The sequence below is a fragment of the Citrus clementina genome, unplaced genomic scaffold (genome assembly GCF_000493195.1).
Source record: "Citrus clementina cultivar Clemenules unplaced genomic scaffold, Citrus_clementina_v1.0 scaffold_2, whole genome shotgun sequence".
NCBI classification, from domain to species: Eukaryota; Viridiplantae; Streptophyta; class Magnoliopsida; order Sapindales; family Rutaceae; genus Citrus; species Citrus x clementina.
In genome coordinates, this window is record NW_006262688.1 from 13,616,306 (window position 1) to 13,640,166 (window position 23,861).

The 23,861-nt window shown below is 39.9% G+C and overlaps 4 protein-coding genes across 4 annotated transcripts; 2 read left to right on the forward strand and 2 right to left on the reverse strand.

Moving 5' to 3' along the window:
• Positions 1–407: 407 nt before the first annotated feature.
• On the forward strand, positions 408–1,696 carry LOC112100904. The gene is made up of 4 exons (XM_024190773.1): positions 408–687; positions 773–1,106; positions 1,243–1,351; positions 1,571–1,696. The coding sequence occupies exons 1-4, from the start codon at positions 408–410 to the stop codon at positions 1,694–1,696; spliced, it is 849 nt and encodes a 282-aa protein (XP_024046541.1).
• Positions 1,697–11,331: 9,635 nt separating this feature from the next.
• LOC18052613 (30S ribosomal protein S21, chloroplastic) lies at positions 11,332–12,986 on the forward strand. Its single transcript, XM_006447018.2, has 2 exons — positions 11,332–11,828; positions 12,749–12,986. The coding sequence occupies exons 1-2, from the start codon at positions 11,389–11,391 to the stop codon at positions 12,858–12,860; spliced, it is 552 nt and encodes a 183-aa protein (XP_006447081.1). The 5' UTR covers positions 11,332–11,388; the 3' UTR covers positions 12,861–12,986.
• A 92-nt stretch (positions 12,987–13,078) lies between these two features.
• LOC18052614 (uncharacterized protein At4g15970) lies at positions 13,079–14,034 on the reverse strand. The gene is made up of 2 exons (XM_006447019.2): positions 13,753–14,034; positions 13,079–13,646 (listed from the first exon to the last, which is right to left on the reverse strand). The coding sequence occupies exons 1-2, from the start codon at positions 14,026–14,028 to the stop codon at positions 13,155–13,157; spliced, it is 768 nt and encodes a 255-aa protein (XP_006447082.2). The 5' UTR covers positions 14,029–14,034; the 3' UTR covers positions 13,079–13,154.
• A 7,185-nt stretch (positions 14,035–21,219) lies between these two features.
• LOC18052615 (uncharacterized protein At4g15970) lies at positions 21,220–23,020 on the reverse strand. The gene is made up of 3 exons (XM_006447020.2): positions 22,880–23,020; positions 21,798–22,166; positions 21,220–21,711 (listed from the first exon to the last, which is right to left on the reverse strand). The coding sequence occupies exons 1-3, from the start codon at positions 23,018–23,020 to the stop codon at positions 21,220–21,222; spliced, it is 1,002 nt and encodes a 333-aa protein (XP_006447083.2).
• Positions 23,021–23,861: the final 841 nt, after the last annotated feature.

Sequence of the window (23,861 nt, forward strand, 5' to 3'; positions counted from 1 at the left end):
CCAGGAGAATGTCTCATGAAGCAACCACCTCACCCAGCAATAGCGACAATGCGGGGTCTTCTGGTTCGGAGGATACTCTAAGTGAGCACTCGGGTGAAGATTCCGGTGAAGTATCATCACCAGGAGTATCGCGACCATAAAAGAAAAGGAAACTGGGTGGTAGAGCTCTAGCAGAACATTATGCTATTGACCTCATGACCTGTATGACCACAGTAGAGGACCTCGTAGAACTTCGAATTGTTTACGACATCCCTGATGGTATACCCCTTAGAGTTTCATGGAAGAAAGACACTCCCAGTTGACCTCCCAAGGGTTAGTTACCCTGTTTCTGGAAAGCTTTAAATTTGGAATGAGGCTCCCCTTACAACCTTATTTCATACAAATGCTTGTTTAACTTTAATGGGTGGATGTTACTTTATGGTCTGTTCGCTTTGTGGGACAAATGTGGTCATGGTGAGCCTACAGTTGATGAGGTCAAATACCTATATCAGTTAAAGAGCAGCCCCAAAGACGTCGGCTGGTATTATTTCATTTCAAGTACCAAGACCAGGAAACCTATAACTGATCTTCCAACAGGTGGTGGTGGCAATTGGAAGAGAAAATTCTTTTTTGCTGGGGGTCCCTGGGGTCAAGTGGCACAGATTGATGGGGAGAACGTTCGCGTCCCCTCCCGTTTCATAGTTTCAGGTTGCCTGCTTGCTTTAGATGTCTTATACCACTAGTTGTTCTGATGATTGAACCATTTCTAACACGGTCTTTGTTCAAGTTGCAGGTTCATGGGGCTTCCACTACAAGCTTAAGCCTGAAGTACTCAAGTGGGTCGAGACTATATTGGCCAACTCCTGCCCGTGTAGAGATCTATTGTCTCTTTGCAGCTTGATCGACGAATCTCACTTAGTCCCTGCAGCTCACATTATGGAGGACGCTGTGATTAGGGTTTTGAACGGGAAACATCCTCGGCCCACTACTACAAGGCAAGATCAAAGCAAAGATGCTCCCTCTGGAAAGCGAGTCGAGCAAGCCTCTCCTTTGAAGACTTTACCACCCCATCCTCCTAAGGTCGGAGAATCTAGTGGAACTACAAGTGGCACTGGTCTCGCTACCCCGTCTCTACTAGCAGGACCAAAACATTGACTGCAGGAAGATAGACCAGAGTACTGTTGGCGAGCTGGTTGGGGCTATGCAATTCAGCGCTTTCCATCTGGGTTGTATGGCTACCTAATATAAAGCAAATGTTGGCAGTTATGACCGCAAGATGAAAGAGGATATTCAATCAGCCAGAAGCAAAGTTGACGCTGAGGAGAAGAAAGTTGGATATCTCAACCTCGAGAATTTAAAGTTGATAGAGCAAGTGTCTCTCGTGCAGACAAACGCTATCACCCTTTAGAATGAGCTGAATAAGGTTAAGGAGGACTTGCAAGCACGAAAGGCTATTTACGAAGCTAAGCTCGAATCCCTCAATGCTTCTCACCAGATTCAGGTCAAAAACTTAGAGAAGGAAGCTGACAACCAGTACGACCAGGGGCTTCGGCATTCTTATCGGTGCATCATGGCCGTCCTTGGGAAATAGCATCCTGATCTAAAGATGGATGAGATTGCTGCTAGTGTAGCTGAATACATGGACGAGGAAGCAGCCAAAGAAATTGGCGAAGGATTGGAGCCAATTGCAACCAATGAGGCAACCTCTCCTTCTTGAGGAGCCCCTATTGATGCTGCCGAGGCGAGTACCCCCCCGGGCGCAACTGGTGACACACCTCTTGCTCCCCAAGCTAACCAACCAGCAGAAACAACTCTACTTATTGACCATCCTTCCTCTTGAATGTGTTATAGATTTCTTTTTGGAACGTTGTATGTCGAGATTATCAACTCTTTACTGTTGTTGTCAAATTAATAAAACTCCTTAGTTTGTTTGCTTTGCCTCTCGCTCTTTTTTTTTTTTTTTTTGCTTGCCTGCACTTGATTGAGCAGATGCTGACAAGCTTGGCTTCCAGTCTCGCCATCGAATAAGCTTTGAGACTTTGGAGCCTTTGCATGCTTTAGAAATTTTTTAGAACTTTTGGTGGTCATCTCGCCTTCGCTTGGTCAAGCAGATATTGGCATACTTGGCTTCCGGTTTCGCCATTGACCAGGCTTTGAGACTTTGGAGCCTTTGCATGCCTTAGAAACTTTTTGGAACTTTTGGTGGTCTGCTCGCCATTGCTTGGTCGAGATGATCCTAACATGTTTGGCTTCCGCTCTCGCCATTGACCAGGCTTTGAGACTTTGGAGTCTTTGTATGCCTTAGAAACATTTTGGAACTTTTGGTGGTCTGCTCATCATCGCTTGGTCGAGCAGATCCTGGCATGCTTGGCTTTCGGTCTCGCCATTGACCAAACTTTGAGACTTTGGCGCCTGTGCATGCCTTAGAAACATTTTAGAACTTTTGGTGGTCTGCTCGCCATCGCTTAGTCGAGTAGATCCTAGCATGCTTGGCTTTCGGTCTCGCTATTGACTAGACTTTGAGACTTTGGAACCTTTGCATGCTTTAGAATTATTATTTTTTTACATCGATAATAATTGAATGAAATTCCTCCAGACTTCATTGATAAGAAAGCCGACTTACAGGAAATTGACTGAATATATAAAACAAATAACAAGAGGAATGAATATAAATAACTCTTAACCATTATTGGGTCTTACTGGAAGTATTTCTTGAGATGCGCTGCATTCCACGGTCATTTCACTTCGTGGCCATCAGAGCGAACGGGCTTATAGGCTCCGGGTCCAGCCACATGTTTGACTCTATATGGCCCCTCCCAGTTAGGACCGATTACTTATTGTGTCGAGTCTTTTGTGTTCTGATTCACCCTCCTAAGTACCCAATCGCCGACCTTGAATTGTCGTACACGCACATTTTGGTTGTAATAACGTGCAACCCTTTGCTGGTAGGCGGCTGATCGGTTGGATACTTGCTCTCTCTTATCAGTCAGCAGATCTAGATTTAAGTATATCTGGTCGTTGTTTTCATGCTCATCGAAGTGATAAGTTCTGTGTGTGGCTGCCCCTATCTCCACGGGCACAACGACTTCATGTTCGAAGGCCAAAGTGAACGGAGTTTCGCCGGTTGCTGTTTTATGGGTTGTCTTGTATGCCCATAACACCCCTGGTAGCTCATCAACCCATTCTCCCTTCTTTGCTTCTAGCCTGATCTTCAACAGCCTCTTGATAACCTTGTTGGCTGCTTCCACTTGTCCATTAGACTGAGGGTGAGCATGCGAGCATAACTTCAGCTCTATTCCGAGGTTCTGACAAAATTCTCTGAAGTTATGATTGTCGAACTGCCTGCCATTGTTTGCTATCAGGGCATAAGAGATCCCATATCGGCACACCAGGTTCCTCCATACAAAATCAATCCTCTTTCTTCTCTGTGATTCTGTTGAGGGCTTCTACCTCGACCCATTTTGTAAAATAGTCTATTGCTACTACTGCATGCGTAGCTGCCCCCCGTCCCTTTGGCAACGACCCAATAAGATCGATTCCCCATTGAGCAAATGGCCATTGCGAGGCCATAGAAGTGAGCTTCTCTGGTGGCTGGGTGGAGAAATTGGCAAAACTCTAGCAACTCATGCAACTTCTAGTTTTCTACTGTGCGTCCTGGTGCATATTCGGCCAGAAATACCTTTACCTAAGAGCTTTGTTGGCAAGGGATTTTGCACCAGAATGGTTTCCACAAACCCCTTCATGCACTTCCCTTAGTACGTAATCCGCATTGTCCACGTCCAAGCATAGAAGGAACGACAGAATGTACCTTCGCCGATATAGCACCCCATCAATTATTGTGTACCTTGACGCTTGAGCTCTGATCTTCCGTGCTTGTAATTTATCTGCTGGTAACACCCCATCCCGGATGTATGAGATTATGGGGTTTATCCACGAGCACTTCTGTTCTATCCCCATCACCTCCGGATTTTACTCGATACTAGAGCAAGACTTCACCTTCAAAGGGATTGACTTGGACATTTTTGGGTCTGCTACAGCTGCCATTTTGGCTAGGATGTCTGCTCGATAATTCTCCTCCCTTAGAATTTGCACTACGTCCACTGATTCAAACTTCTCAATCATTTGTGTGACTTTCTTTAAGTATTATTCCATCTTCCCATCTCTGGGCTGAAATCTTTTACTGACATAGTTGGCAACCAACTGGGAATCGGTTCAGATTTTTACCCTATCCACTTTCACTGCCTTAGCCAATTCTAGCCCCGCTATTAAAGCTTCATATTCTGCCTGGTTGTTTGTGGCCGTAAACTCTAATCTAATAGCATAAGAGATCTCCTCCCCTTCTTGGCCTTCCAAAACAATCCCTACTCCGGCACCCTGCTACCCTGAAGATCCATCCACCGACACCCGCCAGACCTGATCCTCGTCGTTGATTGTAGCAGCACCCGGCTGGTCGAAACCTACTTCGGGCTCTTATGAATTCTGCCATGAAGTCTGCCATTGCCTGGACTTTTATTGCTGCTCGGGGTTTATAACTTATATCGAACTCGCTTAGCTCTATAGCCCATTTCACTAGCCGACCAGAAGCATCCGGCTTGTGCAGCGTCTGCCGCAGCTGTTGGTTTGTTATTACCGAACGAGGAATGGTTGAAAGTATGGTCTCAGCTTTCGAGCAGCTACTACAAGAGCAAGTGCCCATTTCTCCAACAGCGGGTACCTGGTCTCGGCATCGAGCAGGGCCTTGCTTGTGTAGTATATTGGATATTGAACCCCTTCATCTTCTCTTACTAGAACCAAGCTCGTAGCATGATCTGATACCGCTAAATATAGGAACAACATGTCCCCCTCCTGCGGTGTGGACAACAAGGGTGTTTGCTGCAGATATTGTTTCAATTTCTGGAAAGGCTTCTTCGCATTTGAGGGTCCATTCTGTTTTCCTTCCTCTCCTTATCACTTGAAAAAAGGCTTGACACTTATCCGTCGCCTTGGATATGAACAGACTCAATACTGTCAATTTCCCCGTGAGGCTCTATATTTCATTCAGGTTGCGAGGGGATCTCATCTGCACGATTGCTTGGATCTTCTTAGGATTCGCCTCAATCCCTTTATGGCTCACCATGAATCCAAGGAATTTTCCTGATTCGATTCCAAAGGCACACTTCTTCGGGTTGAACTTTGTCTTATACTTCCTCAAAAGCCCAAATATCTCCTCGAGGTGCTTGACACGTTCACTCGGGATTTTTGATTAAGTTATCATGTCGTCCACTTATACCTCCATTGTTCTTCCAATCAACGACTTAAAGATTTTGTTCACTAACCTCTGGTATGTGGCACCCGCATTTTTAAGACCAAACGACATTACTCTGTAACGGAACAAATCCTAGTTAGTGATAAACACCGTGCTCTCCTCATCCTGCTCGAACATTGGGATTTGGTTGTATCCCGAGGATGCGTCCATAAAGCTAAGCAGACCATGCCCAATTGTCGAGTTAACCAGCTGGTCGATCTTTGGTAGGGGAAAGTTATCTTTCGGGCACTCCTTGTTAAGGTAGTAAAATCAACACTCATCCTTCATTTGCCATTAACCTTCTTTATTAGAACAACATTCGATATTCATTTGGGCTAGTTGACTTCCTAAATGAACCATGCCTTCAAGAGTTTCTCTATCTCGCTATTTATCGCTTCGTACCTCTTCTAGTTGAAGCACATTCTCTTTGCCTTACCGGCTGAGTACCCTTCTTTATTGTCAACCTGTGGCAGACTACCTCAGGGTCGATTCCTGGCATGTCATCATCTGTCCAAGCGAACACATCTGCGTGAGCCCGCAGACAATGCACCAGCTATTGCTTCAGCTCTTCTTTAAACCTCGACCTAATTCAGATTGTTTTTCCTGAGTCACATTGTTCCAAGTTTACTGTTCTCGGCTTCTCAACTGGCTCTTGTCTGCCATCCTTGACTTCCCCTCGAATATCAAGCGATGTGATCTGCATTACCTCTCTTGCTGCTGTGGAGTAACAGCTTCAAAAAATTCTCTAGTCTCCTTGTACCACCCCCACTACTCCATTCACATGGTACTTGAGAGCTAAGTAGTGATTAAAGAGTACTGCCTTGCTCACCCTTAAAAAGGGGCTGCCTAGAATCATCTGGTAAGGGCTCTCCTCATCGACAATCATAAAATCCAAGATCATAGTCTTTTCTGACGGGGAGCTGCCTATCATGATGGGCAGCTCAATTATGCCTAGTGGAACTAGTTTTTCTCCACCGAACCCCTTCAAGGAGGTATTGGTGTGCTCTAACTTCAGATTTGCTATTCCCATTTCCTCTAGAGTTGACTTGAACAAGACATCAACCGAGCTTCTTGTATCTACTAGGATCCGGTCAAACCTCTTACTGGCAATGGTGGCTTTAATGACTAATGCATCATCATATGGATATAGAACTCCCTCTTCATCCTTCATCCGTCCACATGATCGGCACCTGCCTGATTCTTGCTCGTTTGGCTGCCGGGGTATTGAAGAACATTTCTTTGCTAGTCATGACATACCTAGTATAGTTCTTCATCGATCTGTTAGAGTCTCCTGCCAACGTTGGGCCCTCAGCAATTACCCTTACTATCGGTTGCTCGTGGCCCATGTTTCTATTACTTTGCTCCTCTTCGCATGACGAACCCACCATCGGGATAGCTCCATCTACGAACTCGTCCAGGTAGCGATTCTTCACTAAATCTTCCACCTGAGTTTTGAGATCCCTGCATTTGGTCGTGGTATGACCATGGGTGCCATGGAACTTACAAAACCATCTCTTATCTCTCATGCTGGGTGTTGAGTGTTAGAAAATGTATATTTATAAAGGAGAAAATCGTCATTTTACACTACAAGTTTTACTAACACCTTTACTTTTATGAATTTAACCTTCTTTTGATTTAATTCCGTGTGTTTTATTTTAATTAAGTATTTTATGTATTTTAGGGGCATCATAGTCATTTCACAATAAACGAGAGATCAGATGGCAAAACGGACATCACTTTTGAACTCAGGACGGTCGAAAACCTTAGGAGGAGCATAAAAGGAAAAATGGCACTGTTCACATGTACGGTACTATTCACATGTACGGTACTGTTCACGACACTGTTCACATAGATGGATGATGACGTGGCATTGACCGATCATGTGGCATTGACTGATGAGGTGTCACGATCCTGTTGGGCTAAAATTCTTATGTACTGTTGATGGTGACGTGGCAGCATATCAGTGGACGAAAAATCTCGCGTACGGTACATGCATCACACAGGATTATTTTCAACCAAACCGCGTTACTGTTCATCCGGGTCAAACCGCGTTACTGTTCATCTGGGTCAAACCGTGTTACTGTTCATCCGCGTGGTCAAACCGCGTACTGTTGACTGATGACGTGGCGCAATCCTGAGCGTCCAAACTGTTTTTAATCCGATGGCCATGATTTACTCCATGTATCTATAAAAAGGGGGCCTCTCCCCCCTAATTTGATAGCTCTGAATTTATTTTTGGAATTCATTTTCTGTAATTCCTTCTCCATCTTGTATTTTCTTTGTATTTTAATAAATTTTCATTTTGCCCCTAGTTCAATTATGAGTGGCTAATTTTCTTTCAAGCTTGGGTTGAAGGTGAAGTCTCAACATGTGTCATGGGCTTAATTTGGTAAATTTATTTTCTCTTCCCCTCTAGTTTTTATGGATGTTTTGACTTCTCGTTGACAAATAATAATACTCTTGTCTAGTACCGCCCTGGTTTCGCTAGCTCCCTAGTACAAGGTTATTATTATTTGGCACGATAAGCCCTTAGCACCATATTGATTAGAGTGTGGTTCATGAGGTGTGGATTCCCCCCTCATGATTTAATTGGCATTAATAATGAATATTTAGCCCATGATGCATGTTGATACGGATCCAGATACCTAAGTATGCCATTTCAATAGAATTCTTTTCAATTTATTCTCACCATTTCAATATCAATTTTAGAATTCATTCTCACCATTTGAATTTAAGTTTTAGCATATTCCAAATCATTTCCACCACAAATCCAATCACCCATTCACAAAATTAATTCTACACAATTAAAATCCACCTCCTCGTGGGATCGACACTCGTCACCATTGATCTATTCTACAATAGATTCGTGCGCTTGCGAGTACATTAAAATTTGTACAACACTGGGTAACTTTGCTATTGGGGTAGGGGGATACAACAATCCCCGGTCTTTTATGGCCTCATACACCTCGTTCAAGGGCACTTTCAAGGAAGTATACCGCTCATAACTTTGGCTCTGATTGATCATATGCATTGCCCTTTCCCCATTGGTGCTGTTCTGAGCTGGAAGGGGCACCGGTGCCTCTGGTCTGCTAGTTCTCACACCGTGTGGGTAGTGAGCCATCGTGGGGTGTTAATAAGGATGGTTGTATGTCTGATCATGACTTCTCCAGGAACTCTAGCTGGTGAGCAAGGAGATTGCATCCTGCTACGTTAATATTGGGGTGGCCTCTGGTGAGGTTGGTAAGAGGTGACCCAGCCTCCTACACCGTCACCTGGGGCATAATGGTCCTTCCGCTTAATCGGCCCGTTTCCCGGTGGGGCTTTCTTTTCTTTTCTCCTCAACCCTTCTAGCTGATCTGTCTTGATCCTTACTGCCTTTTCTTCATCGATTTCTATGTCCTTCTTGGCCTGCTCATAGGCGGCGGAATATGACTAAATTGCTGGACTCCTCAAGTTGTACCACATGCGTCCTATCCTTACTCATTCTTTTAGTCCCCTCAATGCTTGGGGATGGTTGAAGGCTCCTAGATCGAGGACATCGCGATGGAACCTTGTGATAAACTCTCGAAAAGTTTCATCCTCTCCATGCTTCATGCTCGTCAGCTCTGTCATGTCATCTTCAGGTGCCATTGCCACCCGAAACTGCTCTGTAAATTCTTGGCACATCTGCTCGAATGTCTTGATACTCCCCCGAGGAAGCTTCCGGTACCACTTACGTGCTTGTCCCTCTATAGACAGCGGGAACACCCTGCACTTTTGGACTTGAGATAATCCTTGCACCCTAGTTATGTTATTGAAACGCTCTATGTGCACCAATGGATCGGTTCGCCCTGAGTACTTGAGGTCGGGGAAACAAAAATCCCTTAGGATGACTGTACTCATGATTTCTGCCGAGATGGGGGATTCACAATCGAGCATTATCCTCCAACCAGGTGCTCTGCTCCGTCCCTGTATGTCATCTATAATCTACGCTAGTTTACGCACTTCTTTCTCCAGCTGCATGGCACGACTAGGGTCACGTGCCGCAACCTGATCTCGTTCTAGTTCCGACATCTCATCGTGTTACCGTTGTTCCTTCTGTCAACGTGCCCTGATGTTATTTCGCCACTTCTCATCCATTCCTCTTGAATTCCCGTTTGCTCATTTCTCAACTCATGTAAGATGGTTGTCAGAGTCTTCATATGTTTTTTCATCAATTCCATCCGCTCATACATTGTTTTTTCTCGTGCTTCGTTAGCTATCTCTCTCAATGTCAGACTCGTTAAGCCTCAAATCATCCCCTTAGGCACTACCCCCACCTATGTCCATTGTCTCCCCACTCTTTTTCTCTTTCTTCTCTCTATTGATGGAAGCTTTTTGTTCAGCTCCCCACAGACGGCGCCAAAATATTGATGCGAGATTCTGGTGTCTACTCGTCTGCGATCAGGATCTCTCCTCAACTTCTGAACTCACGACCAACTGAGGGTACTTCACGTAACTCTTCTAACTGAGCAGAGCTATGCCTCTTATGACTTTTACTTAGTAGACTCCTGCGCACACAAAAACTGGTCAAAGCATGTCGAGAGTTTTCCCGGCGTAAACCCTCCGACGCTCAAGTCAGAAATTTAGGTTTACTTTTTGGGAAACTCGGCCATTGATCTCGTGGCTCTCTAATGATCTCTTAGGCAGTGGAATACCTATGAGTTTTTCTCTCGTTTCCCCCTAAATGCTCTCTTTTCTTAGGTTCTAATGTAAAAGTGTCTAACCCCTTTACCTTTGTTGATTACCTCTTTTATAGCCTTCCTACGAATCCGAATCACCACGATCCACGTCCATCACCTCCCCCAGCTCCCGGAAGTGGATGCTTGAATATCGTAGTTGCGGGTGAGTGGGTTTCGTACCTGGATTTTCGGATAGAAGTGCACATCTCGTTAAGCGTTATGGACTGGGTCTGCCGACCCTGATCTCTAGCAGGAAAGGCTCTCGGCTCCTAGCAGGAGGCCTGCTCGTGCTATGGTCCAGAAGAGGGCGTCCTCGTGATTGAGCAGAAAATTCCTGCTCTTGGATACCTGTTACCAGACTTCTCTTGTCTGCTCGCTTATAAGGAGGCTGACTCCTCGTCCAGGGTATGGCTGGTCATTTCATAGTGCACCCTCAAACAATATCAACAATAAATCACCAATGTAAACAATCTTAATTATCCAAAATATATTCAAAATAACCAGAAAACCAGTTATCAAAAACTTTGAATATTAAATTTGTTTCTATCAATAAAAAATAACGACATAAAACTAATTATGGAGAAATTAGAATTTACAGTTTGTTTCCATAAATCTAGAATAACAATTCATTCCAAAAGCACCTAAAATAACAACTAATTAATAGTCCTTTTATATTCAGGGACAAAATAGTTATTTTATCAATATTATGTTAAATCATCTTATCTTGTTGAAAAAAAAGTGGAAATAGTGATACATTTTGTAAACTTCAGGTGGACAGCTACCAAAAAAAGAAAAAAAATTGGTGAATTTTTTTCAAAGTGTAAAATATTAGGTGGTCCGTGGATATTTGCTTAAAAAACCACCTACAATCTTAAAATTTATTCAAATATACACATAAATTCTCTAGAATCTATGTTTTAGAATTAGTCACACTTAACTGTTTTTTAACAACTACGTACAGATAGAATTATAGTTTGACCACTATAGTTAAAAGGCAAAATTGAACTAAATAGGATATGTGTTATCATTTCTGAATTAAAGACTATCTAAGTATATATTTTATACTTTTTTTTTTCCAAACTTTAATTTACTAAAACAACACCATTAATAGAGATATGGATTTATTAGACGTCATCCGGTGCTCAATGTTAGATGGAATATTTCAGTTTAATTAATTTACAGCTTCAATATCATTCACAAATGTGCAGTTACTCACCATACGATGAAATAAATCCCCATTTGTTGTGTTGTTATTAGCTCCAAGCCCAAATCTTCACTTTGCATGAAACAAAAGGCCCAACAAACAACCGGGTCAACCCATTAACCCAAGCACAAACAAAAGGATAGGACCAAAACGAATAAAAACGCCGAACAAAATCCACAAATCCACAAGCAGAGCATCACCAGTAGCAGTAATCATCATCAATGGCTACCCCACTCTCAAATTTCTTCTCCTTCATCTTACCTTCAAACGCACTTCCAAAAAATTCAACACCACTAGCACAACCCAACCACCTCTCTCTTTCTTCTCAGCAAAAACCCAAGAATGCTTCGTTCTCAAAGGTGGCTCCTGCACAACCTCAAGAGAGTCACGACTCATCATCTGCTTCTTCTTCTTCAACTGAATTGGCCTCAGTTATATGCCCTTCTCTTGCATACGCAAATACCCTTTTCTTTAAATCTGCATACAATGTGCAAGTGGTTGTTGATGAGAACGAACCTGAAGAGAGGCTCTTGAATAGGTTTAGAAGAGAAGTCATGAGAGCTGGTGTCATTCAAGAGTGTAAAAGAAGGAGGTTCTTTGAGACCAAGCAAGATGAGAAGAAGAGAAAGACTCGTGAGGCTGCTAAGCGCAATCGCAGAAGGTTTCCTTTTTATTTATTTGTTTTTTGTGATTATGAAGAGAAAAAGATAAGATTTTTGGTAGTTTTTGAATGAAATACTTAATAAATTTCAGAAATTTATTGAAATTGAGACAGCTTGTTGTACGTTAGGCTTAAACAAGTGGGCAATTTTCCATTTTTCATGTTTGGGTTCTGAGAAAATTTATTGAGGAAAAACAAAAATATGGGTTTTTCTTGATGCTTGTTGCACTACCTTTTGTTATGTCTGAACTAATAATTGATATTCTAGCTTATTGGAAAAGCTAATTTGCTGGTTTAATAGATATCAAGAGATGGCTACTGCAATTTGATTAGTGATGCTTAGCAGTGTGGACCGAGTATCTAGTGTCTTTTGCGAGCTCCCGATGGTTCCCCTACTAATTGAATGTATCTAATGTAGAGGGACTTTGACAGTACCAGTTCATCACTTAGCATTGGTTCATCAAAAAAATTGGAGCACTAAAATTTTTGATATCATTTTTCTTGGAGACTGAATTATACAATATTGCATTGATATACACAGATGTATTTTACAGGCATGTATACTATTACAGAATACAGCGCAAACTACCCCCTGAATTGTTATTTTTGTTTGTTTATGTCATTATGTGGGGTTATTTAATTTGTGCATCTCTCGTTTATATATCTTGGGACGGTTAAAAGTGGCTATATTTACTGTGGTGTTGATATATTATGCTGTTCAACATTTGCTTCTTTAGTGGTGATATGGTGGCTTCTACGTGACTATAAATCTGTATTGTTTGGGTACTCAAGTCATGTTGATATATTTTCTCTGTTTAGTAGATGTCTAGCTTTTTGTATCCATGAGGAATTTCTTTTTGCATGTTTATCTGACAGATTTTCTTGATAGAGATTACTTATTTGCTCATTTTTATGATCAGGCGTTCTCAATTTAGAGTTCCGGTCCAGAACAGGCAAGAAGCTACTCCAACCAAGAAGGACGATGATGACGAAGATAACTGGGAGTTGCCAGAAGGAGGCATTCCTTATTGACCGAATTTCAACATGTCTTTCATTCTTAGGATCACCTTTTGCATTTGACTGTGAATTTGACTTTGAGAGAGGCTTTGCTGCTTGTAAGTTGCATTAAGTGAATTCCATTTTGTTTGATTGACTCAATGCCTTGTGATTTTGTTTTTCCTTATATCAAGCTATGATTTTCTAATTTCGTAGAGACATCTTGATTTTCAAATATCTTGAGAATGTAGAGAAGAACACATGCAGAATAAAATTGTATTGTTTTAGTAATCAGTATCTCACTTGGATTGGCACATTATCAAGTTTTCTTCAGCCCTTGCATTTGCTAGGAGCTCTCCATGTAAATGGTGATGACCAGCCTTCCATGCTGATTTTCTTTGTGAAGTTTTTCCAATCTTCAAGCAGTAGCTTCAGGTCATGCACCTTACTTTCAGTATCATCACAGCAGTTAGCTCGCAAGGTATGTATTGTGCTCGTATTTACATTTTGCTGACAAAACCCACCATAGAGATTGCGCTCCATATACGTGAACCTCAATTCAAGCGTTTTAAAGAGCTCCCTATTTACAACAGTTTCCTCACAGAGAGATTGGTCTTGAGAATTAGTATACAGAATCCTTCTCAACTCCCGATACTTGAAATACTTTGATGTTACTCTATTTGATCTCACATAAAAGAATCCCCCATCCATAATGTTGTTTATGCTTTGTAAATCACCAGGGTGTACATCACATGCAACTGTTATTGGCTTTAAACCGTCAACCTGTGGAATTGGATTTCGAAGCCACATCACATCTGCATCCTGCACAAAATTTCATTATTATGATTTATTACATGAACACGCATTACAAGTGTCCTTAGAGCACGCGTTAAAGGAATGCAATTATAAAATCTGTGAAGGACCTTACAGTGTAAACAAAACTATAGCCCAGTTCAGTCACTTCTATCCAGAAATTGTTCTTGAGTAGAGGTAGAGACAATTGCTTATTCCTAGCATGTCTTATTGAAGAGTTAGAGAGGTAGAAGCAATGGGGATGCACGGACTTGCAGTACTCAAATGCCTTGTTGTCCAAGGCAACAATCAACAGGTGATTCAATAAGGGTTTAGTTCCCATGCCGTTGCGAAAACTCTCCAGGAAGAGATCAAGAATGGATCCAGGACTTGCCCATTCTTGGCCAACCATGGTCACTATCACTTTCATGTCTTCCATTGTTGTTCTTGTTAACAGATTCTTCAACTCATCTGTAAAAAAATCCCTAAGGACGTAGAAACAACATAATTGTTAACTTAAAAGAATAGAACATTCGAAGACATTGAAGGAATTAACCTTCTAAAATTCCTGATGCTACATTATGCATGTGAAACAAATATAAAAATACCCATTTGACAAAATCCCAAAAAGAAACTTATTAAATCAATTAAAAATGATATCACACATAAAGATGATAAAATCAGACACGAAACGGGCCTGTTTTATCTCCCTTTTTTCTTTGGATATCATTGCTCCAAATCAGTTATTAAGATAAAAAAAGAAAATTAAAATAAAAACCTTACTGGGGATTGAAGCCAGAGTGGCCTTGTTTTGACAGTCCCTGTTGTTGGGTTACAAGAGTTGTTTGAAAGCAAGAATATGATGAGCATGATAAAAAAAATTATGATACAATATGGAGACTTTATTTTTCTCAACACCATCTTAGAGATTCTAGTCCAAATATCAACTAGTTTGGTGTATTACAGTGTTTCGACAATAAAATGGGCCATCCCTAAACAAGTCTTAAATGGGTTAAAACTTATAAAGAAAACAACTGAGCATTAATATTAAGGGATGCTTAAAATCCGTTTTAGTTGTAGAAAATAATTAAGTGAGAATTAAAAGGGAAGTTAATTATTAATGCTGTCGTTTCTGCACTTGGGAACAGTTAGCTTTTAAAGTTTTAATAAGTCTCCTGAATTAAGAACCAGAGATTTGGAAAGAATATATGGCATATAACGTGACATTCATAATTAGAAGATAAAAGAGTATAATAAGTATTTATGGAAGTTATAAAATTTACAATCCAATTTATGTATATGGTTCATTTTATGTTAATGAAGGAAAAAACAGAGACAGTATTTGACTGGACAAGAACCAGTATAAATATAGACTATTAAACTAAAATTATAAAATACACCATAAGAGACGTCAATTTTGATACAAACTATATATCTTAATGAGTAATAATATGTTTACAAAGTTGGGATATAGAGTTTGTATCCAAACTTACACACACACACACATATAATTAATTAATTGATCACTGGTTATTCAATTATAAACTATAAATGGATAGCTGTTTCACTAACAGCTCATTAAAATGAACCTTGATTACGGTGGCAACATTGATCAGAATCATGACAACAACAAAAATCTTAAGCATAGTTAAGCAAACCATCCACAATGAGTGTCCAAAACGAGCTAAGTTAAATCTCAGAGGGAGGAGAAATGTACAAGATATTTTAGTTTTTACTTGGGTAGCAAGCTAGTGCCCTATGCAATAAAGACGAGTTATGTCGGCAGATGTTTATAACTTAAAGTTTTTGGCTGATTTGCACCACATAATTTTATTCAGCTGTAACACATATTGAATTAATAAAGGCACATATGCAATGAACTAATCATTTCCATGGCAGAATCTTGTTGGGATAAGATGGTCTTTAAAAAAATAGTAGCAGGAGATCACCCAAATGGCCAAATCTCATCATGATAAAACCATCTTCTACGCCGGTAACGATTAATGTATAGAACTCCAAATATTCATAGTAGCACAATTACATAAGATACTATAAAAGTGATGTTGAAACTGCCCACGTCAACGAAACAATGATCATCATCTTCTGGCTTTGATGATAGTGATCTGTTTTCATTGCAACTCCTGGGCAATGGCAGTCCACAAAGAATAAGATTTCCCTTGTAGCTACTCTCGTTAAGCGTTGTAAATTGTGCCGTCCACTCTGTTGTAGCTACTCTCGTTAAGCGTTGTAAATTGTGCCGTCCACTCTGTTGTAGCTACTCTCGTTAAGCGTTGTAAATTGTGCCGTCCACTCTGGGATCTTATCTGATAAGGTTGTAAATTGTGCCGTCCACTCTGGGATCTTATCTGATAAGTTATTGTATACCACACTGTGAAAACAGCCAGTGCAATTAGTTCCACGAGCTGAGGAGGGATTTTTCCATTGAATTTGTTGTTGTAAAGATCCAAGCTTTCAATTTGCTTGAGGTTTGAAAATGTTGGTGGGATTGATCCTATCAAGTTGTCGTGGGACCGATTCAGGGCACGAATCCTGAAGAGGTATCCAATTTGAAGAGGAATCTCCCCTGTGAATTTATTGTAAGAGAGATCAACGCCAAACATACTATTGAGAGGTTTCTCCTGATAAGAGTAAGATATTTCCTTCGTTGTGAAAACTATAGTTTCCATCTTTTCCAATGGAGGCCCATTGTAGTTAATATTCGAATTTGGAGGAGGACGACTATATGAATTAGCTAGATCCCATAAACTAGAAGTTTTTTTTTTTTGAAAAGAAATTTCTATTAATTCAGAGAAGATAACAGATACATGACTTGTAGAGGGTAGGAACCCTTCCATACAACAGTTTCACATTTCTCTAAAGCTAATTTAGCTAGAGAATGGGCAATGGCATTGCAAGATCTATGTGTATACACACAACTAACATGATCGAAGCTTTCTTTCAATTTCTGAATTTCCAATACTACCCAATAGATCTCGGATCTGCTGCCCTGTCTGTTGTTTACTAAGCTAACTACTTCTTGCGAATCTGACTCCATAATTACATCTTTCACATGCGCATCTTTTGCCACCTGCAAGCCCCATTCCATAGCTTCTGCCTCAGCATAAGCTACACTTCCATGGAATTTTGAAACCTTGATCGCAGTTGCTGTCACTTGCCCATTTTCATCTCTAATCACAGCCCCCAGCCCAGCAAGATTCTTTTCTGAGTTGGTAGCGGCATCAGTGTTGATCTTAACAAAACCTTCTTGAGGGGGATTCCATCCCAGCTGAGCCACTTTCTACTGCTTTCCATGGCTTACATCAGCTGAAGGCTGCACTCTCTTATAAGCCTCCATCACAGCTTCAGCTTTAGCCACAACAGATTGGGGGTTCTCTCGCTTTCCTTTGAACAGCCATTGGTTCCTTGCATTCCACTTCGCCCAGAGCATCGCGGCAAACAAATCTACATCTGCATTGCTTCTCATTCTTTTCACGCCATGCAACAAGCTCAAAATATCCTGCCCTGGGGCTGCTTGAATATCATTATCAAAAAGGGATAATCTCCAAACCTTCTTGGCTGCTTTACAATCAACTAAGGCATGAAACACATTCTCTATTCCCATTTTACAAAGCTGGCAGGTAGGCTCTTGGACAATCTTCCTCTTCCACAAATTCTCATCTGAAGGAAGCAAGTTTTTGGCTGCCCTCCAAACAAATATTCTGATCTTCTTCGGCAGAGCAAGAGACCAAATGATATTCCACTCATTTTTCGAAAACTCCGAGCTTGAAGGCATGGCTGGAAATCTAATATTCAGTGCTGTCTGGTAACCGCTTTTAACAGTATATTGGCCACTCTTTCCAAAATGCCAAATGAGTTCATCCTCCCTTGATCTTCTCGGCAACGGAATTTGAGTTATTACATCAGCATCCATCTTATCAAAATGCCTGTATATCAGCTCCTCATCCCAACAATTCTCACCATTGATTAACTCCGAAACTAGAGCCTTACTCGGCAATGTTGGCTTAATCACAGGCTTGAAAGTAAAAGGTTTTGGAATCCAGTTAGCCTTATGTATATGGACATCTTGACCATTTCCAATTCTCCATCTAGAGCCCGCACAAATGATTTGTCTTCCCCACAAAATACTCCTCCATAAACTAGAAGTTGGAGCTAAAGAATCATAATAACCTTTGTGGAGTGTAGTATTATCTAAGCAAGGAGGAATTTGACCATTTGTTAAGAGAAAGATCAATCAGTTGTAATTGGTTTAACTGGCACAACTGAACTGGCACTTCACCTTCAAAATGGTTATTAGCAAGGATAAGATAGCTCAATTGAGAAAGCGTACCAACCCAATCAGGAATCCTGCCGTTTTAACGATTATGGCTAAGATTTAATGTCACCTTAAAAAAGCTATTATAAAATATACCTTTTTCTAGTTGTCCTTGTAACATATTTCTAGACATGTGGACTTATCTAATAGAGAGAGGACTGAAACAAAATGGTAAACTCCTAGATAAATTGTTCTCTAAGATGTCCAAAATTTGAAGAGAATCAGGCTGACAAAACTCCACTAGGATTGGACCTTCGAGATGATTGTTGGGCATGGTTATATGTTCTAAAAATGAGAGATTACCCAACCATCTTGGGATCTTATCAGAGATATTATTATCACTTAGATACAATCCTATTAAAAAAGAGCAATTAAACAAGTTTTCTGGGATCTCTCCGCTGAAGAGATTATCATCTAATTTTAATCTTGACAAGTTTGCAAGTTAAAATTTCGAGAGAACATATGACCTTGTAGACTGTTATTTGATAACACAAGTAATTCCAAGTTAAGGCAACCTATCACCAAGTGTTCAGGGATTTCAGCAGTCAATTAATTACTAGATAAGTCCGGATTTCGCAATTCGTGCAAATAGCCAAATGAGGAGGGAATGCTACTATTGAAGGAAGTTCCAAAGAAGTTTAATTCCCTTATGCTCCAAAATCTATTGGAATCTGGCCTTGGAAGAAATTGTTAGAGATATATGAAAATGTTAATTGTACGAGATGATGAATTGGCATCCGAAAAGGTCCTGAAAGAGAATTATTGGATAGATAAAGTGTATGTAAATTTGTGTTATTTTCTAACAACCACTTTCGAAATTCCCCACTCAAGTTGTGTGAGAGGTCAACATACTCCAAGTCATGTTGGTGGAAGAGGAATTTGGGAAATGTGCCGCCATCTCCATAACCAGACAATGAGATAGAAATTAATTGGAATTTTAGCGTCAAAGAATGTGACTATGTTTCTGCATATATTTGGTTTTTTCCACCATCAAAATATTTTTTAATCAATCAAATTAACCTTTTTTTTTGCTAATTACTACTATAATTAGTTTTTTAACTCCACCTGCCAAAGATTTAAATCCGACTGGTCAATAAAACGAATTTGCTTGGAAATCATTTAAAGATACTTGAACAACTTAAGATTAATTTTTGTAAAGAAAGAAAAAATCAACTTCATTTACCAAGAAGGAAAATTAATTCGGGCAGGAATTTCAGGCAATGTTACATGACTCTGCAGAGAATTATAATCAAACTAAAACAGCAATAATTAACATAAGGCACCCCAAAGCCTGTTGTTTAATTACCTTGACCACGTAGAACACCATTCGAGTAAGAAAATCGAAAGAGATTTAGGATTTACCACAAGGCTAAGAATCACAAGGCTGATTGAGGACGTCAACCAGCTTAGCAGCAGTTAATCCTTGTGAAGGATGTTGGTGAATCAAACTCTGAAGGCTGGAATGGCAATGTTTTGTATGTGGATGTTATATGCTGGAGTCGCGTAGAGAAACACATGTTTCACTTATAATCAGTTAACTTCAAAACGGCAACTTTGACATGCCGTTTCGAGCATCACTTAAGTGATACATGTGAGAGTCATGTGAGCAGCCTTAACTTAAGGTTGTTAATTTCGTTATCCACGTGTCAGCTAGCTGTGCCTTCTGGGTTTATGGTTCCTGTAACTGGTGCAGTTATAAAGCTGAGTAACGGGGCACTTTGGGAATGAATTAGAAAGTAAGTCAGAGTGAGGAAGAAGAGAGGGTTGGTTCTAAGCAATTCATTGTAATCTCTTGTATTGCTCTGTGAAAACGATCTCCATTGTTAATCAATAAAAGCCAATCAAAAGGCTTCTCCCCTGGATATAGGTTGTGCCATTTTTGGACAACTGAACCACGTAAATCTCTCTCTATTCTTTCTTATTTGACCCTGAATCGTTTTCTTTTAGTTTGAACTTGATTTGTGATTGTTGTTTCTGGAGTTCAAGTTTGAGTTTTCTGGTTTTCAACCTTGTGAAGTGTGCAACTTGGTTTAATCTTGTTCAAAGATCCTGGGCAGTGATTGATCTTGTGAGGCAATAAAGCAGATCATTTCACTACAATCCTGTCTCTTCCAAGCCGTGAATACTAAATTCCGTTGAGATTCAGATTTATATGTTGAACTTTCCAGATCAGCTACGAAAAAACTGATCCGGACTAATCTTTGAGCCATCAAGAACACCTTCAAGTTCATCACCACGTGCTGAAGAAAGGATTTCAGATTTCCAGATCGTGTAGTTCGATCAGTCAAGTTTGATCGGTGCTATGAATGTGAAAGATGAAATAGAAGGTGTTTCGTAAGCTTATAGATCGTAGCTCTGATACCATGTTAAAGTGCTTGTTTGGAAGCTCAGAAAATAAAAGAAATGAAAGGAAAATGCAGAGAGAAAGATGAATTGATTTGAGAGTAAACCGAATTTGAAACTTGTGTAGCATTTGCTAATTACACTTATATTTGTATATAGATCTAAAATGATCCACACGCTTTAAGCATGAGCTATACAATTCGTTTTGCTAAACAAGTTGCTCTAACAAACACTCAACAAAAAAACTAGTCTTGCTGACTCAGCTGACATGTCAACGATGCCAACCAACTTGAAACTAATCAGTAACTGATCAGTTCAGTTACATTATCTGTTAAGGCCAAAGAGTGTAACTCTGCCTCCTCGTATATTTGAGTTTTGAAAGATTGAAAATGGCTCAAGTGGAATTGGAATTTGAAAGTCCGAGTGCGGCGATCGATGGATGTCAGATGCACGAGGGCGGATGAAGAGATATTTCCACATAAGTTGATTGCAAGAGATGTGCGTAATACTTTAAAGGAAGTCAGATTTGCCGAACACCAAGGCAAAATGCGTCTTAAAAATAATCAAAATTACTTGGGAAGCAAAGAATTAGAAGAAAGATATGGTTTTAATTTCTTGATGCATCTTGTATTTGCTTTTTCATTTTCTTTGTAATTCTAGCTCACTCAATTGCTGATTTGCTGTTTATCTTTGTGGTAGCTATGTTTCTGATTTACTTATTTATTCTTCCTCTATGATTTTGATGGTCCCTATGTGGTAGCAAAATCTGTTAACTTTTTTAAACTTAGGAGTTTATCACTATACTCCCTAAGTCCCACACTCCCACTAATCTTGTTTTCATATGAAAGGACAGAATACAACAGTATTCGTTTGGTTTCATCAACTTTATATGACTTGAACACTACGGTATGTTGGTTGGCTCCGTATTCAGCCCTTGCATTTGCTATGAGCTCTCCATGTATAGGGTGGTGATGATCCTCTCAAACTGTTTTTCTTTGTGAAGCTTCTCCAATCTTCAATCAGCAGCTTGAGGTCATGCACCTTACTCTCAGTATCATCACAGCAGTTTGCACGCACGGTGCATATTGTGTCCATATTTATATTTTGCTGACAAAACTCACCATAGAGATCCTGCTCCATATAGTTAATCCTCAAGGAAAGAGTTTCAAAGAGCTCCCCATTTACTACAGTTTCCTCACAGAGAGTTCGGTTTTGAGAATCCGGAAACAGAATCCTGGTCATGTCCTGATACTTGAAATACTCTGAAGTTATTGCATTCGATTTTAGGTAGAAGAATCCTCCATCCTTAACGTAGCTTATGTTTTGTAAATCACCAGAGTATACATCACATGCAATTGTCATTTCCTTTAAGCAATCCACTTGCAAAATTGGATTTCTAAGCCACATCACATCCACTTCCTGCAGAAAAATTCCACATTATGATATACATGAACGTGTACGCATTACAGGATGGAATACTAGTAGTGGGAAAAAAATGATCTTACAGTAAACACAACACTGTAGGCCAATTCAATCACTTCTTGCCAGAACTTATTCCTGACTTGAGGTAGGGACAATTGCTTTTTCTTAGTATATCTTGTTGAGGTGTTGGAAAGGTAGAAGCAATGTGGATGCACAGTCTTGCAGTACTGAAATGCCTTGCTGTCCAAGGCAACAATCAACAGATGATTTAACAAGGGTTTAGTCTCCTCGCCGATATGAAAACTCTCCAGGAACAGATCAAGAACAGAGCCAGGACTTGCCCATTCTTGGCCAACCATGGTTATTATCACTGTCCTGTCTTGCATTGTTGTCCTTCTTAACAATTGCAGCAACGAATTATTGATTCTGGAGTCAGCTACAATTTTATCAGCCTGCACATGTGCACACAACAAATGAAAAGAGAAAATTGGACCCTTTTTTATGTACTAGTTCTCCATATAATTCATGAAGCTCCAAAAGAATTTAGTGCAAATTAACTCTCTTCCCTTTGGGTATTAATGATGCCATGTTTGCTTCAGATGTTTATTATACCATCAGTGCCTAGATAACATTGTGCAAGAGTTTGGGCCAACAATTAATCAATTATTTCATTTTTTTTAAAGATGGGTGTGGACAAAGCCCAGATGTTTTTTTAACTCATACATTTAAAATTTAAATTCGGGTGGCAAACGAACTAGGGTGGCCAGCAATAAAAAAATTACTTGAAACTCAGTTAAGCCTTTAGGGCTGGGCTAATCATTTCATACTTTAAAGCTCTAATCTAGAAAGAAACATAATCAATAATTATTAAAAAAAAAATTGAAAGACCTTGGAGGGAATAAACCTTCTAAAATTCCTGATGCTACTAACAATCATTAATTTCCTTTTTCTTTTCCCTCTGGGGCCATACTGTGATACACGTGAATCAAATGTGAAAAATCAAATGTGAAACTTCTTTTTCCTTTAATCTCTGGGGCCATATGAGATCATGATACATGTGAATCAACTATAAAAGATATTTATGAAAAGCAAATAGTCGACAAATCCAAGAGAAAGAGTAATATGAATCAATCATGAAGATTTGAAAAAAAAAAAAATATCTTACTGGAGGTTGAGACTTGAGTGCCCCTGTGTCGACAGTCTCTGTTGTTGGGTTACAAGAGTTGTATGAAAGCAAGAATATGATGAGCATGATCAACAGTACGATGATACAATCTGGAGACTTTATTTTTCTTAAAGCCGCCATGTTCGAGATTTTAGTTTCAGTCCAAATGTCACCAGGTTTGATGATGGTGCATTGCAGGGTTCTGCATGACAATAAAATGAGCAACCCTCTATAATAATCTTAAATTGGTTAAAGCTGATATAGAAAATAATTGATCATTATAATCTAAGGTTGCTTAAAATCATTCTAGATGTAGAAAATACCAAGATCAGTTAGAATTAAAAGGGAACTTAATTAATGCTGTCGTGAGAATCGTATCCTTCTAAAGATTTGAGACTTTTTTAATTGAGAACTAGAGCTGGAAATAACTTATGGCAAGTGCGGTGACATTCATCAAATAAAATATTGGATGAATAAAAAGTTTACAGTGAAATGGATGATGAACATGACATACCAGACGAGTTTGATTTTCTGCATAAATTGAACTAATAAAAAATATAAATTAACAAATTGAAATCATAAAACTGACTCGTAATGTTAACTATTATTATTGGACAGTCAGTCTATCATAAAAAGGAGCAGGCTAAGTTACAGATTCTGTAACTTACAGATTGGGCTTAACCTGCTATCATACAAAAGCATTTGCTCCTCTTTTCCTCCATAAAGCAGGACACCTGTGGGGCATGCATTTGTGCTGTATGTTGCAAAATCTTGTACGTGATACCCCCTAAATAAAAAATTTCCTTTTCTTCTGACCCCTCAGCAATATTTTTCCCCTATCCGCTTTAATTCCCTTCTCATAATGGGTAGTATTTTTTTTATTCGGACCCAGATTACATACTTTAATTGACTGTCATCCTTTGGAAAAAGTCCAAACCTTTGGTACCTCTAGGTAACACTGAATCATTTAATTTTCCTCTTC